Source organism: Heloderma suspectum, chromosome 2, assembly GCF_057233095.1.
Source record: "Heloderma suspectum isolate Gila_16-S chromosome 2, 16-S_ref, whole genome shotgun sequence".
Lineage (NCBI taxonomy): Eukaryota > Metazoa > Chordata > Lepidosauria > Squamata > Helodermatidae > Heloderma > Heloderma suspectum.
In genome coordinates, this window is record NC_139459.1 from 143987723 (window position 1) to 144003544 (window position 15822).

The 15822-nt window shown below is 47.8% G+C and overlaps 2 protein-coding genes across 7 annotated transcripts in view; one reads left to right on the top strand and one right to left on the bottom strand.

Moving 5' to 3' along the window:
- Positions 1-2142: 2142 nt before the first annotated feature.
- On the bottom strand, positions 2143-12302 carry CDCA3 (cell division cycle associated 3). 3 transcript variants are annotated; one of them, XM_084835194.1, is made up of 6 exons: positions 11499-11567; positions 8048-8209; positions 7701-7839; positions 4301-4573; positions 3715-3821; positions 2143-2613 (listed from the first exon to the last, which is right to left on the bottom strand). In XM_084835194.1, the coding sequence occupies exons 2-6, from the start codon at positions 8165-8167 to the stop codon at positions 2470-2472; spliced, it is 783 nt and encodes a 260-aa protein (XP_084691320.1). In that variant the 5' UTR covers positions 8168-8209; positions 11499-11567; the 3' UTR covers positions 2143-2469. The 3 variants fall into 3 exon arrangements, with proteins under 3 accessions (XP_084691320.1, XP_084691322.1, XP_084691321.1); XM_084835196.1 differs by lacking the exon at positions 11499-11567 and adding an exon at positions 11674-12302 and having other exon boundaries at positions 2173-2613; XM_084835195.1 differs by having other exon boundaries at positions 2173-2613; positions 10808-11567.
- USP5 (ubiquitin specific peptidase 5) overlaps positions 12100-15822 on the top strand; it is a 30986-nt gene continuing 27263 nt past the window's right edge. For 2 of the 4 annotated variants that reach the window (XM_084835190.1, XM_084835191.1), the window contains exon 1: positions 12100-12242. In XM_084835190.1, the coding sequence (XP_084691316.1) occupies positions 12135-12242 (108 nt within the window). In that variant the 5' untranslated portion in view covers positions 12100-12134. Of the gene's footprint in view, positions 12243-12566; positions 13295-15822 lie in introns of those variants that run through there. The other 2 variants (XM_084835193.1, XM_084835192.1) reach the window with 2 other exon arrangements.

Here is a 15822-nt window from a genome sequence, read left to right on the forward strand (position 1 = left end):
TAAAGGGCACATCGTGCTTCTCAAAATACACCAAAAATGGGGTTACAGTATTCGTGACTGAGCGTGTGCCAAGTCATTAATACAGCAGAGCCACAAAACATGTGTTACTTCTAAGCGAAATGATAAACACAGCTTGTGTTTGGGGTAGGCAAAATAGTTTGGCTGCCTCCTTTATAGCCAGAAGCAATTCATCGACTTCAGCTCTTCTATGCACAGTAGGAGGCAAAGACATGTCTCAAGAAACCAGTTAAAAGTGCAGGAAAAAAATGCAATATCCATACATTTGGGTCTTTCAAATCTCGTTTGAAGTAAGTTTTCCGTTTTTACTCATCGGTTTAAGTGGCTTGCAGGATATGTGGCCCTTAACCGCTCAGTATATTACCCCTGCACCAACTCCTTTGCCATCATGTATTAAGTGAGCACGGAATATCACACACCATACTGCTCCCCATTATTACAAGTAACAAAAACATACGATTCCTTCTATCGCCTGAAGAAGCCTACAGGGGATGCCAGGACTGGCATGGTGCCTGCCTTACACCTTCAGACTGTTGGTCCATCTAGCCCAGTACTGTTTCCTCTGGCTGAAAGTAACTGTCAAAGGCCTCAGCAGAGATTTTTTCCGTGCCCTGCTATTCAAGATCCTTTTAAATCAAACACGCTGGGGATTGAACTCGAGACTTTGTCGATGCAAGAACTGTGCTCCCCATGTGCTGTCCTGGGGCAGTGTTAAGACTCATCCAAACCTTACCATCCTATGCGTATTTCCCCAGAAGCAAACCCCATTTCAATCAGTGGGGCATACGACCGGTATTTAAGTGTGCGTAGGATTTTAGGCTATTCTGTTCTCCTGCTGAACTTCAAAGTCCAGTATTAACTTCTACAAAGGACTACAGCTCCCCAGAAGGCTTGTCCCAGCAATAGGAGGGAAGAGAGGAAGCAGCACCCGCCGTGGACTAACAGCGAAGAAGGGGGAGGAAGGCTCCAGTGCTCGAAAAAGGAAAAATTATTGTGCTCTACACATCTCAGAGATGTCTCCTTCAGAAGCTGTAAATCAAACAAAACAATCACATTAAGAATATGGATAACGCCCTACTCCATATTACAAAGGTTCAAATAACTTAACTATATTAAATTCCACAACCTAAAACAGTGTTATAAGTCATATCCTACTTAGACATGGCATAAAATACTCCCATTTTAACTTCTGACTCAAAACAAAACATTGCCCTGCTTATAGCTGCATAGCGTTTAACAAATAAATGAATACTCCTTATACGAGCTCTTACCCTCCCCACAAATCCATGTGCATAAACGGATCTGATTAAAGCGGTTCAGTCTCTCACTCTAAAGTGAGCAGTGTTTCCTTTCTCTGAATACTTGCACACGCTATTCCTAAAGCATATCGCCCTCATACCACCCCAGTGTATCTTCTACCCTTACGCCATGTATTGCTCCTGTTGCAACTTACAGTTGACATTTTGCACATATTAATAGTCAGCGTTGCATGTTCTTACAATATTCTATATACATTTTGTATTATATTGCTTAATGCATCTTTTGACTGATCCCATATCCTTTGCTACCTTTATTTAAACCCAGAGAAATCTAAATCCTCAGTAAGTCCTGTGGGCCACGTACTTTTTGCATGTAAGAACATTCAGAGAAAGGAATCGCTGCTCATTTTAGAGCAAGAGACTGAATGGCTTTAAACAGGTCGGTTCATGCCCGTGGATTTGTGGGGAGGGTAAGAGCTGGTATAAGGAGTATTCATTTATTTGTTAAAAGCTATGCAGCTGTAAGGTCAATGTTTTTGTTATCTTTTGAGTCAGAAGTTAAAGTATGGGAGTATTTTATGACAGGTCTAAGTAGGATTTGACTTATAAAGTTGCTATAGGTTGTGGAATTTTAATATAGATAAGTTCTTTGAACCTTTGTAATATGGAATAAGGTGTTATCCATAAGATTATTCTTAATGTAAATGTTTTATTTGATTTGTAGCTACGGAAGGAGAAATCTCCGAAACATGGAGAGGACAATACATTTTCCTTTTTCAAGCACAGGAACCTGCCTCCCCCTTCTTTGGGGTTGTCCCAGCAACAGCCAATCAGACGAACTGACACACAGATCAGTAGCCCCACTGAAGGTTGCAAAAGACCATGGAAAGCCACTGCCTCATTCTAAAGTGAAGTTTATTTTCCAGACAGACAACACGTAAATTTGGTAGTAGTGAAGACATCTCAGAAAACAACTACATTCAAGGATCTGTACATGATAAAACATAAATATCAGAACTAGAGATGAAATACATAAGGCCATCTCCCTCTCCTGCCTAGGACAGATGTGGCAAGGAGGAAACAAACTGCCAGGGAGGTGAGGACTACGCTGCTGCCGCCGCCACATCCCCACACTCAAGTCTGCAAAGCCTCCCCGCCAGAGGCCTGTAATCCATGGAGCATCTGAAGAAGACTAATTTTCCACCAAATGACACCGCTGATTCTCCTTGTTCAAGGAATCCCAGCTGCAGCTTCCTGCTCTGAGGCTTCGTCCAGAGCTTAACCCTCCTTCCTTGTGCTCTCCTTGGTTATCTGCCACTAATGGACACTTCTTATTCTGAAGAGAGAAGAAAATTGCCACGTCAGGATGGGGGAAAGCAAGTGCATTTAACTGCTTCATCTGGGGCCCCTCAATCAGTCCAGGACAGCCAAAAACGAGGAGGGGATTTTACAAGTTTTAATTATATCCTTACCAGAAAAATGCCCATCAGGGAGGAAAGGTCAAGATTATAGAGTATCTGTGTGTGCGTGCACGTACATCTACACAGACACAGTCTCCCCCCTGCGTTTTGGTTCCTTTCTCAGAAGAGACCAAGCAGCGCAGCATCTAGGCGGGTGGTGGTGAGATTTTATCCACGTTCCAATGATGCTTATTACTCTGTGCCTTAGAATTCACTGAGATTTATGGAGAAAATAAATGTAAAAAGATGGGAGTTGTAGTCCAACATCTAGAGGGCCACAAGTTGCACCCCTGTGAGCTACAGAAACAGCCACCCCCACCGCTGAGGAAGGCTGGTAATGTGGCTTTCCAGAGCCTGCAGCAGGCCTGGAGAATTGCTATTTATACATGCACAGTACACCGCCCAAAGCCCCTTGGAGGAAGGGTGGAATAAAAAATCAACTCAGCAAGCAAATACAACAGCTTTAAGCCTAGCAAGTCTCAGGGCTCTTTCTAGCTTCTAAGAACACACAGGGCTAACACACGTACCTTTGCGCAAAACTGGCACATAATCAGGGTAGGGTTTGCTGCTAAGTCAAAGCTGGGAGTGTTGTTTCTGGCACCAAATCAGCACGTCCCTAAAGGCTGGATCAAAATCATGCAACTGCTTCACACGTACCCTGAGTGAACGCTTGGAAAGCAACCACTCAAAACCGTTACGTGAGAGGTGTTGGCAAACAAAGCAGTCACAATGAACGTAGAGCAGGAACTTGAAGATGGGGGGACTGTAGCAGAACAAATAGGGGGGGACGGCACCAAACCATCAGCCCTGCCTATGCTGAATCTGGCTGTACTACCTTTCCAAGAGAACACCTGCAGCTTCTCAAGTAGATATGTTAACATGCCAAGAGCCCCCAAAATAAAGCAGAGGGGTGTGGGAGCACTTAGCTTTGCAACCAGTGAAACAGTAGGGACTCCCTTCCCCATACAATGTATCACCTGATGAGAAGCAAGGGAATTGTCGTCCTGCAGGATACTGAGGGGAGAACGTCCAGCGCCCATTGCCATAATTTTGCTATTGGCCCTGCGCCTTGTTGACTTGCTCCCTTAAAAAGAAAAGAAAGTGCAGATTAATGACAGTTTAGCACCCAGCACTTCTCAAAATGGAGACCCAAGAGCACCGATGCTGCCCCCGCCCCCCGCCACATGCAGCCAGAAGGACTGGGCACATTTTGCAGCTCCAACGAACATGAAGCTTGCATTGTGTTCCTGTTTTTCTCCATCGGACACAGTCCTCCCACCAGGGAGGGGTTACTTGCCTCATACTTGCTGTTTATGTTGTTACATCCTTGAGGTTTGTGAACAGCATATTTAATATAACTGGGTGCCAGCATTAGCTATACCTCCTTCCACAGCAGTCACCAGCTTATGTGCTGGGAATGTATCTCCCACAAGATCCATGTTTACACAGATGTACAGGCTTGCCCATCCAACTTTCTTTCTTTACTCAGGAAACTGCTGCTTTTTCCCTCTAAGCAAGGGAACAATTGAGCAGAGGCACTGCCTGGGACAATCATAGCCTCACCTGTAGGATGAAGGGCATTGGTAAGGTGAGCTGGTCCTGCTACAGCTGCAATAGAAGTGATGGATAGCAGCTGCTCATTTCTCTCCTCCTCTGCCCACAGGGGACTCTCCTGGGATGATTCCCTAGAAGCAGCTTTCTCCCTGGAGGCCTCTTCCATCACAAAGGGGACTTCAGGCTTCTGGCCTTCATGGTGAGGCTCCTCTAGAAGCAGTTCTTCTATATTCTCCACCATAAAGACTTCGCTGAGCTGCTTCACTGGGCAGTTTATGGTATCTGAAAAGGAGGCCAATTCCAGAACTAAGGGCTCATGTGAAATCTCATGTAAGGAGAAGCATCTTAGAGAGGGGGCGTCCTGCAAGAACCACACCTTTTCAGCCCTGAGCTCTGTTGCTGGGAAGTGAGTCTGAGGCTCTCTCAGTTGTCATGAGATGTATGCAGGAGGGTTGTGGCCATTAGGACTCAGGGAGAGATCTACTGCTGGAAAGATTTGGTGGTCCTGTCCACTCTTTCTTCCTCAGTGGAAATGCTGCAAGGAGCAACTGAAGGAAGGAGCTGCCTAGTTCCTGCCCTTCTGGTCAATGCCTAGGGAAGCAAGGTGCACTCAACAGCCAAGCAAGAGGCAGTGGGAGGTGGGACAAAAGACAAGGGCAGCAGCCCTAGTAAAACAATCCATTTATGACAGACACCCACAGACTCTCACATCCAGAACTGTCACTTGAGGCACAGGTGAACTCAGTGGCACGGAGCACTTTTTATCAGCTTAGGCTGGTATACCAACTACGCCCTTATCTGGACAGAGATAGCCTAGCTACAGTTATCCATGCTCTGATAACTTCTCGTCTGGATTACTGCAATGCGTTATACGTGGGGCTGCCTTTGAAAACGGTCTGGAAACTTCAGCTGGTCCAAAATAGGGCAGCAAGATTGTTAACAGGGACTGGCCTGCGAGCTCATATTACGCCAGTACTTTTCCAGCTGCACTGGCTGCCAGTCCATTTCCGGGCCCGATTCAAAGTGCTGGTGTTAACATTCAAAGCCCTTAACGGCTTGGGGCCAGGTTACCTGAAGGATCGCCTCCTCCCATATGTGCCTGCCCGGACCTTAAGATCATCATCAGCGGCCCTTCTCCGTGAGCCCCTGCCAAAGGAAGTGAGGCGGGTGGCTACTAGGAGGAGGGCTTTTTCTGTTGTGGCACCCCGGCTCTGGAATGAGCTCCCTAGTGAGGTTCGCCTGGCGCCTACATTGTACTCCTTTCGGCGCCAGGTGAAGACCTTTTTATTTTCCCAGGCATTTTAGCTTTCTAAATTTTTATCTTTGCTGTTTTAAATCTGTATTTTAAACAACTGTACTGCTGCTAGGTTTTATTGTGGTTGTATTGTTATATTGTGGTTTTAATGTTCTATATATTTTAAATTGTTTTATTGCGTGTTGTTTGGTTTTAGTTTTTGTGAACCACCCAGAGAGCTTCGGCTATTGGGCGGTATAGAAATGAAATAAATAAATAAATAATGCAGATGCAAACTTCATGCAAGGAACTCCATACCCTCCCTGGATGAAGGGGCCATCCAACTGCCACCCCTCAGCAGCTCATCTGAGGCAAAACTGCTAGCTTTCCCCTCTCTGTTCTGAGACAGTGACTGGGTTCAGACGATGGCTTGCAGTAGGGGCTGTGGGGTGGGTGAGAAGCCACCCCCACCGCCCTGCATTTGGACAACCCAGCAACCTGCAACATGGGTGATTAGGGAAATGCCAGTTGCAGGACCGGCACACACGGGTGCAGAGGAAACAACCCATACTGCGTTGTTTCCCCTGCTGAACGTCCAAATGCAGGTGAGAAGACCTGCAGTCCCGGGGCCAGGGAGCAAACGGCATGGCCATCCAATTGCCAGTAACTGGGAAGAGCAAGATGGGATGAACAGAGATAGGAACAGCCATAACTACCTAACGAGAATCAAGATCCTGGGGTGGAGGTGCCAGCCCAGCGTAACACTATGTACTTGAGAGAAAGGAAGCCGCCACAATTTAATTGCATCTTATGTAAGCTTCCTTGGGGATCCTTCTGGGTTGGAAAAACAGAGTAGAACCCAGGAGCAGAAAGTTTAGATGAGGTTCCTCAGACTTCGGGAAACACCGCGAGAGAGGCAACTCAAGATTAGATCCATCAACACTGTCAGGGCTCCCCTTATGACCAGGACCCCCTGAGCAACTCCTTAAGGATCTCTTGCCTCCTAAAGAGTCCCACCTTCCTTCTTTTACTTGGCCAACGCCTGTAGCTCCTTTGAGCTCTCACTCTTTTGCTCAGGGCTCAGCAGGACTTATGGGCCTCCCTATGCCAGTTGCTACAGGTGTGATCAGCATTACTTTGAGCTCTTCCAGTTTTTTCTTCCCATTGCAAGTTGTCCTTTTTGCATTACTCAATCGGGGCAGTTTTGTTCATAGACAGATACTGGCTCTTCTTGTTAGCCTATCTGTTCCCTAATCTGCGGACACAAAAATAAAATACCCCGCCTTTGTCAGCTCTATTGGTAAAACCCTAAAGTATTTTGGAGTTCCAAATTTCACCTTTGTCAGAATCTCGCCACTGCCACCATATGTCAGGGTTCCTTTTATGATCTGGACCTCCTGAGTAACTCCTTAAGGATCTCTTACCTCCGTAAGAGTCCTACCTTCCTTCTTTTACCTTCCCCTTTCCAATAACACAGGGTTTAGGCTGTAGACGTAGGGCAACTAAAACTTTAGACACAGGGTCTAAACAGTTTACTAGTGGATATAAAGCAACCAAATTACAACTAAAGGTATTACACAATAGAGCTGAGTGATAAAAAAGCCTTAAGAAAAAATAAAAGTTGCAAAATGCAAGTTCTTTTACCCTAGCTGTACTTAGACTTCTCCAGGCTGCTTCTTCCTGTTCCCTCTTCAGGCTCTGGTCTCCCCGACTCTACTCTTGCGGTTGCTCTTGCTCAGCTACACTGGTCTTTCTGACTCTTTTTATACTCTCCTCCCAGCAAAACCAAAAGTACTGCCTCAAACCTGAAGGAAACTTACCTGGGGAACTGAAGCAGAAACTTAATTGGAGAAATGAAACTACTTCTCTCAGGAATACCTCCTCCCAACAAAAAAATCCCAGGCCTCTAAGCCTGACCTTTTCCCCCTTTGCCTCTGTAGGCCTCAAAACTTTACAAACACATTTGGGGAAACTATGTTTTTTGAGAGTCCACTGAGCTCAGCAGATCAGTGACTGAAATAAAGGAAAGAGCAGGCAACAGTGCTCCTCTGGGATATTGGGAAAATGATTCAGTACTCATTTGCATTGAGACCATTCCAAGCCCGGGAAAGTCATAGAGTTCCTTCCTTCAGAGTTAAAATTGGACTGGACTGGGAATGTCACATCCCCACTTACCAACCACCAGAGCTTTCATTGGGGTGCGTGAGATACCAGGTGTTGGGGAGCGAGGGTCCCAGTTCAGACTCTGGCTGTTGGCTACCAATTCATCTTCCTTCATAAGAGATATGGGACTTGCCTGAGGGGAGCTTTCTACCTGAGGAAAAACAAACAAGAGCTTGGCTCAGCCTGTGATCAAGGTTAGAACCCAAGATCAATGGGAAGGGGTTGGGTGGGTGGGTGGGTGGGTGGGAGGGAGGGAGGGAGGAAAGAAGGAAGGGAGGAAGACCAAGTGCCAGGCTGCGAGACGGTAGGGACAGGTAAGTCCTTGGGCTTGAAGGACAGGCCTAGAGTTCTCCCTGTACCTCTATGGGAGTTCTCAAGATCCCAGCTGTGGGCGATCGCGGGTCGCTGACATGTGCCAGGTGCTTATTAAGCAAAGGCTTGCAGGTGGGTGTTGCTGGGTAGCTCTCGGAAGCCCCCATGGCAGTAGTTAGCAACTCCTCAGAGGAGTCTGACCAGGAGCTCTGCAGAAAGAAGAATAACTTTACATGTAGCCTTACAATACAAGAAAAAAGGCACCAAGACTCAATTAAACCAGCACAGAACGGTCTTCCCTCATGAACTTTTACTGGACAAGGATTACCCACAACTTGGCCCTTCAGAAGGTATAAGAAAAGCCACTACAATGATGATCATTTATGATGCAACTTAGCACAGCCTCTTGCCTCAAAGTGAAGAAGCCACAATGCAATCCTGGTGCTGTCTCCTGCAATGGATTTCTAGATTAACAGCCACAGGAGATCAAAGGGGTAATCACTGAGTAGGAGGTCAGTATCCCCTTGCCACCCCCAACTAACAGCTGCACCAGTAGAAACCCCTCAGATTTCATAGAGACTTACCACCTAATGCATACAAGTTTCTCAGTGTTTTCTGCTAAGTATGGTCCCAGATTAATAGAGTAGCTGAGGCTGTGGGGAAGAGGCACTTGAACCCTTATATATAATGAGCTGTTACTTTTCTGCTAGTATGTGATAATGGCTTGTGTTTTTTACAGTTTTTTTCCCACTGAGCTGCAGTCCACTTCAGAGTACACTTGTAGCACTATTTCTCCCATTGTATATTTTATTTACTTACAATATTTATATACTGCTCCATATCTAGAACAGATTTCAGAGTGATTAACACAAAAGAAAATAGTATACACTTGCGGAACTGTCTGTCAGCCTTCTAACTAATGGGGGTGAAAATGCCAACAGTTACAACTGGGGTCCCCAACCTTTTTGGACCAGTAGGCACATTTGGAATTTTGAGAACATGGTGTGGGTCCTCTCACAAAATGGCTGCCACAAAGGTATTGCCATAGTGGCTGTGGCCAGTCACAAAACAACTGTTTCTCAGAAGGCTAACTGGGGAGACTAAAAGAAAAGTAACCCCTCCCAAACTCACTCTTTTGAACCCAGTTTTCTGCTCTGGCACCTATTTCACAGAAGGCAAATTGAGGACACTCACAGCCAAGTAACTTGGCTAAGAAACTGAGTACAAAGCAGAGGTGGGATCTGAGCCCCAAATGCCAAATCACATATTTGTCCCCCACAAAGCACAACAAAATACCAATTTCACAGAAGGCCAACTAACAGTGCTCAAACACACATGCAAGCAAAACACCTAACCACTTCACACCCCATACCAACCCCCCCCCCACCCCAGGCAAAACCCACACACCAAAAACACCCTGCCCAAACCTCCATGTAAAACACACACCAGGCAAAACACATGCCACACCAAACCAAAAGAAACCATCTAACACAAGTGTTCTGTGTTTGAAAAATCAGCTTCCCCACCCACACTGCATTATGCCAGCCTCCCAGTTATTAAGCTACAAAAAAATATCAGCAGGGGTAGGGAGCCTGGCAGGCCCCATAGGAAATGTCTGTGAGCATCACACTGGGAACATTAGAACATTTATAAACATTCCACTACACTACAGTAATTCAATTACAGGTACTGACAGGGCCTCAAAGGATAAACCCAGATGTTAACTCTGTTATACATATACTAGTAAAATGGCCACATTTGACAAATTTTAGGGGGCAGAGATCCTCCACCTCCTTTCTGCTCCTAACACAGAATCCAACGCTGGATCTTTGAATACATTCAGCATAGAGCACTACTCTAGGTTCACTGGGAATAGGTTGGAAAAGAGGAAGCACCCAACTAGATTGTTCTGCGAATATGAATCTGAGCACACTCCAGGAGAGAGCGGAGGACAGGAAGGCCTGGCGTGCTATGGTCCATGGGGTCACGAAGAGTCGGACACGACTTAACGACTGAACAACAACAGCAAGCTGGCAGGATGCAGCCTTCTATACCACTTGGCATGCCATTAAAGGCCAAATGTGGGTAGGCTGGAACGGTGATTTCAATGTATACTGTTCACTGTACAGCAACCATCTAAAGACTAATAATAAATAGATGATCCACATTCTCCCAAAAGTAGCTGTGCCAAAATTGGCTGGAATATAACTTCCCATATCTGCGGCATTAAGACCTGGTTCGCACATAACGACAACCCAGAGTATGGGTTATCATTTAAGTGCGAACACTGCACCACAGTTTAACTCTGGGTGGTTAACCACAAACAACCCAGGAAGAGAAGCCATGGTTTGTCATTGGGTTGTGAACTCTGGGTTGTTCGTGGTTAACAACCCATAGTTAAACCATAACATAGGGTTTGCACATAGCGACAACCCACATTTCAACCCACTCTCTAGATTGCTGTTACCTGTGACCCAGGCCTAACAGTACTGCTCCAGACCGAGCACAGGATGGGAAGGAAGGAAGACCTATCCTGCCAGATCAGTAGGCAGCAATCTAGTGGGACACTCCCACATATTGCCATCTGCCCACCTCCACTCTGGGTGCTTCTTCAGGTGGGAGCTGCAGTCACTGCTCATTTCAGTCCTTCTTCACAATCTTCATACTCCTCCACCCCTCAGGGTCTCCCAGAAAGCAGCAGTGGCTGCACGGTTGCCTCTTTTGATGGGAAAGGCAACCCAAAGGGGAGCCTTTTGAAAGACCAGTGTAGCCTCCCCCCCCACCGCCCCTTGGGGGCACATACTTACAAACAAGGAAGCTCAGCATCACCAACAGATGGCGCTTCTGAACTGCCCATCTGGCTAGCCAGACAGTATGGCAGAAGCGTAAACCGCGATATACATAGATACTGGGGATTAGGATCCGGCTCATGGTCTATGAGCCCATTCAAAACTCAAGCCACCAGGCCCGATTCAAACATCTGCGGGGTAATCCTGCGTATGTTCATTGCGAAGTAGGATCCACTGGTTCGATGGGGCGGACCGCGCAGTGACTACGGGCAGGGCTGCTCTCCTGCTCTGGAGACGACACGGTACCATTTCAGCGTTCCCACGACGCGGCAGACGAGCGTCCGGGCCGCGCTGCTTCAGAGCGGCAGCGGGGCCCGCGCGATGGACCGCTCCTCCGTAATGCGCCGCTCCCTGCGTGCAGGAACCGAGCTGCCCGGGAACAGGGCTGCCCCGGCCGTCCCCGGCCACGGCAGGCTTCTCCCGGCAGGAATCCTTCTTGCAGGCAAGCGCCCGCCTGTGGCCTGAAGGGGCAGGGCCCGGGCCACCTCCCCGGCACGGCCCGAGGCCCAGGGCGGAGCCAGAGCGCGGGGGGCCTGCACGGCCCCCGGCCCGCGCCCCACGGAGCCCCACTCCGCGCCAGGCACCCGCGGGCCCTCCCGCCTCCCGGCCACAGAAAGCTGCAACACCCCGCGACAAGCTGCTCGCCTACCTTGCCACGGCCCCCTTCCCCGCTCAGCCCTGGGCCGCTGGTTGCCGTTCAAATCTCCCGCTTTCACCCACCAGCCCCTCCGCCACAGCCCTGATTGGAGCGAGCGGCGGCCAGTCATCCGCCCACACGCCCCTTCCGCGATTCCGATTTGAGAACGTCGAGGCCCGCTTCCTACCTTCCTCTCGCCGCGTCTGTCCTCTTTCAATTGGCGGACAAGTAAACATCCGCCCCTCTCTTTGGTCTTCTATTGCTTTAGCGTTTGGTCAGTCAAGCAATTCGACGGTGACGCTCCCTTATTGGCTAGTTTAGGCAAATACAAATGCCCATCACCCAATAGCACATTTTGAAGTCCAATAACATTGGGGCGGAGTCTAGAACCAAATCGGCCGTTTCCATTTGCCGGAACGTACATCTGTAGCCTTAATTGGATAATACGTCTGTCCATTTGAGAATAGAGTGTAAGGCCAGAGAGAGACAGGGAAGGCGGCCCAAACAAAGTACCCCGCGGCCCAGGGGCGTAAGAAATAAACTCCGCCTTGTTCTTTGTGCCGCTCTCATTGGCTGGAGAAGCGTTGTGTACGGCGGTCTCTGATTGGCAGGAGTGGACTGTGGGCGGTGTCGGAGAAAGCAGCTGTCATGGCGGAGCTGAGTGAAGCGCTACTCTCTGTGCTGCCGTCTATCCGAGTGCCCAAGGCTGGGGACCGCGTTCATAAGGATGAGTGCGCCTTCTCCTTCGATACCCCGGTAAGCTCCCATGAGAGAGATCCGGGCCCTAGTGAGGGCTCCGTTGTCGCCACAGACTCCGACTACCCCGGGCTGGGGTGGGGGGAGGAGAGGATAGCGTAGCTCGAGCAAGGCATCATGGGACTTGTATTTTTCCCAGGGCGTACGTCCCCTTCAAACCCACCGGTGAGGAAGCGAGGGAGCACTACAAGTCCCAATAGGTTCAGTGGCTGATCGGGCTTTGAAAAATGCTTTGCTTATTGGGGATTGTAGTTCTGCAGGCTTGCATCGCTGGTCTGTGGAAGGCGAGGCGGGAGCTATCGCGATCTTCTTGACTTTTTATAGGTTTGCCTGAATGCTTGGCCGTAAAGCCTCCTGGGTGTGGCAGCCTTACTATCCCATGACAGTCTCCAGAGTAGTTTTAACTAGGACAAGGCCCGGCGTGCGAGGCGAGCGTCGCATAGCATGCCGGGCGCCGTTGTTTCCATGCTGTGCTGCACCTATGAGATTCTCTGAGGGGCTGCTCCTCGCCGGACTACTGAAGGCTCTGGAACTGTCGAGACGTGCCTCGCGGCGCATGCTGGGAATCGAAGTCCATCTCTCCCTCTCTCTGGTGCTGGCGCTCGCTCTCAAGAACTGCGAATCCCGAAGGCCTTTGGGGGAAGGACTGTGTCAACCCTCCCTATTTCGAGCCACACATGTGCTGTATCACTGAGGTGCCTCCCCGTCGCCCGACGGCTCCTTCCCTCCTGGTTTTGCGGGTGTGATGTGCATCCCTGCCCAATCCCTGCAAACGAGTATGTGGGAATCACCCCATTGTGCCTGGCCAATTATAGTCCATGTAGCCACAGCGCCCTGGCTGGGGGAGAGTGACCAATGGCTGCCACGCCTTTTCCCTGGGATGAAGCAAGAAAATCCTGGCCTTTGGTTAGACCTTCCACAAGTTCCAGCCTCCACGCCAGAGGCACACAAATGTTTGCTGGGCTTGCTCAGGGCTTGTTCATTTACGTGTGCTTCTTGTCATCCCTCTCCCTAAGGAGTCCCGTATTATTTTGTGCTGAGTTATGGAAAAGGTAAGAAACAGCAGGTGTCTCTCCTTTTTTATCTTCAAACTTCAGCACAAACCAGAGTTCCCGTGAGAAGTTTTGTGAGAGGAGTACTTGATCGTGGGGCACTGACAAATGGATGTGTGGATTCCTGTTCCAAGCAGTCACTTTAAAACGTGTTCCTCCTCTGCCAGCAACCCTTTTTTAGTAGGCTAAGCAACTTGGTTTCATGGCATCAGCCTGGTAGGAGGAGAGGCTGTTCTGTTGTAATCATCAGCAGTTGAGGCAGGGGGATATCACCATTAGAGATCCTTGTGATATCTGTAGCAATGTCTCTGCTAGCTGGGGGAAGAATACCAATTTTCCAGCAACAATGTTTTGCATTTTGGTCCAACATGATGCATTTTGATTCCTGCAGCAGAAGTGCTTCTGAGAGGGGAGACTTCTGACTCCCTCACAACAAATATAACAAATGGACACTTGTTGATCAGTAGTTGATAGCTATCTGAAACGGCCCTCAATAAGCAAGGCTGTGCTCTGGATTGTTTTTTGATAAGTGTCAGGATACTATCTAAAACATGACATGCTGCTGCATTAGCCATTATATGGTAGTGCTGTGCATATGGTCGGACTTCACAAAAGTGTTCAGAGTGGCTCTGTGTTTAGGAAAGAGCCATCTGACTTAATCAGTCATTATGATACTATTCCCCTAGCCTCTTCTGTCAGTGTAGTTCTAAGGCTGGTGTTACTAGCCCTCTTGATCTGTGGCCCACACTGCCCTGCACCACCACACACCCCAAAAGTAAAAAAAAAACACACGAAAAACAATGATGTCCGGAGCACTGCGGAGTGCTAAAAAAGATGAAATCTAGTGTGTTATTTGACCCTCTTGGAGTCTTATGTGCCTTTTTAGTGCTCTGTAACTTAATTCCCAGGAGGATCTTGAATTTAATTTTTTTATTTCATTTTTTGGGAGACTGCAGCCCATGGAGGGTGGGGAGGAATAGCCCTCAGACCTTCCAAAGTTGCCCATCTGTGATCTATATCTTGGAATCTAGGCCAAAATGATAATGTAAACTGTACTTGTTGAATCCTGCACTTGTTAAAGCACTGTGTACGTTGATGGTGGTTTATAAATTAACACCCGCATTCTCCTTGCAGAAACAACCATGCTGATTTGTAACTGGTATTATTGTGTTTTATTTCTTGGTTCAGCACTATTTTAGTATCTGTTTTGACAACTAATAGAACCTCAGACTATGGATGCTTCTCCCACTTACCACAACATGTTCTATGGATTGGGGAGTAGCAGCTCTGAGGTTTATCCAGCTTTTAATGTTTCTATAATGCTTAATAGGATACTATTGGAGGTGGTGGTGGAAGTTTAGAATGTATAGGATTTTGCCTGCTGGTTAGTTTTACCGTGATAATTTACTTTAGTTGACTGGATAGCATTAATTGACTGGATAGTTCTAACATTCTCCTAGGCAAGTTGTGAAAATCCTACACATACTTGATTTTGCGAAGGTGCAGAATTCATTTCCCAGGTTCAACCCCACCCATAGATAGCTTAGGACTTCCTCAAGAGAAGATGCTGAGGCTGAGTTAAAAGAGGGTAAAAGTCAGCTGGGATAAGGCGGAAGAGGATTCTGTAACTGGTTGTTTCCTGAGGTGAATACTGCTTCCTGGGGAATAAAACCAGTCAAGACCACAGGAGGGAATCAGGTAGAGGACAGCCCAAAGAAGGTGATTTCTGGCAACTGGGCAAAAGCTCTCACGTGGAGCAAGACTGTATAAAAAGCCAGGCAGCAACTACTACTCAGCAAGCAGAAATTGGGGCTATGAGAGCGGAGTGCCAGCTTGCCATTATGCCACTCTAGCTTAGGGTGGCTGTGATGCCACAATCAAGTCTGCATGCCCTGAAGAGAGACTGGTAGGACTCTTACCCAAATGAAGAGAGACTGGTAGGACTCTTCACCTCTCCTCCCTCCTCTGTGATGTATCTGCCTGGAAGATTCCTGAAGCAAGAATATCTAGGAGGCTGGTTAATGCTGGGACTGTGTGCTGGGTTTCTATGGGGCTGGAAGAGAAAGAAGTCTATAACCAATCTACATTGAATGGCATCCTTCCCTGTTGGAAAGGTCAGTCTTGAGCATCGTGGTGTTGTGGCAGTAAAATCCAAGATGACGAGGCCAAGGGACAATGCAGATAAAATTAAATACTGGCTGCATTTAAATACATCAAAGGACTGGTTTTGTTCTCTACTTGACCTTCATAATTAAGCTTTATTCAACACTTTAAGCTTGTTCCTTGGCATTTTGGTGTTACATGTGATTTTTTAAAAAAAAGTAAAACAGCAAGTACTGTGTGGAGAGAAAGCTATTCCACCCATCCTGTAGCATGTGTTGGGTGCTTGATAAGCCATCATGGCTTATTAACTACCCTACAATACTGCTACAGGATTGTACAATAAAACCAGGGGAATATGTGGTGTAGACTCTCAAGGAGGCGCAGGCCACAGCTCTCTCCTTAAAGACATAGCTACCTCAAAGGGG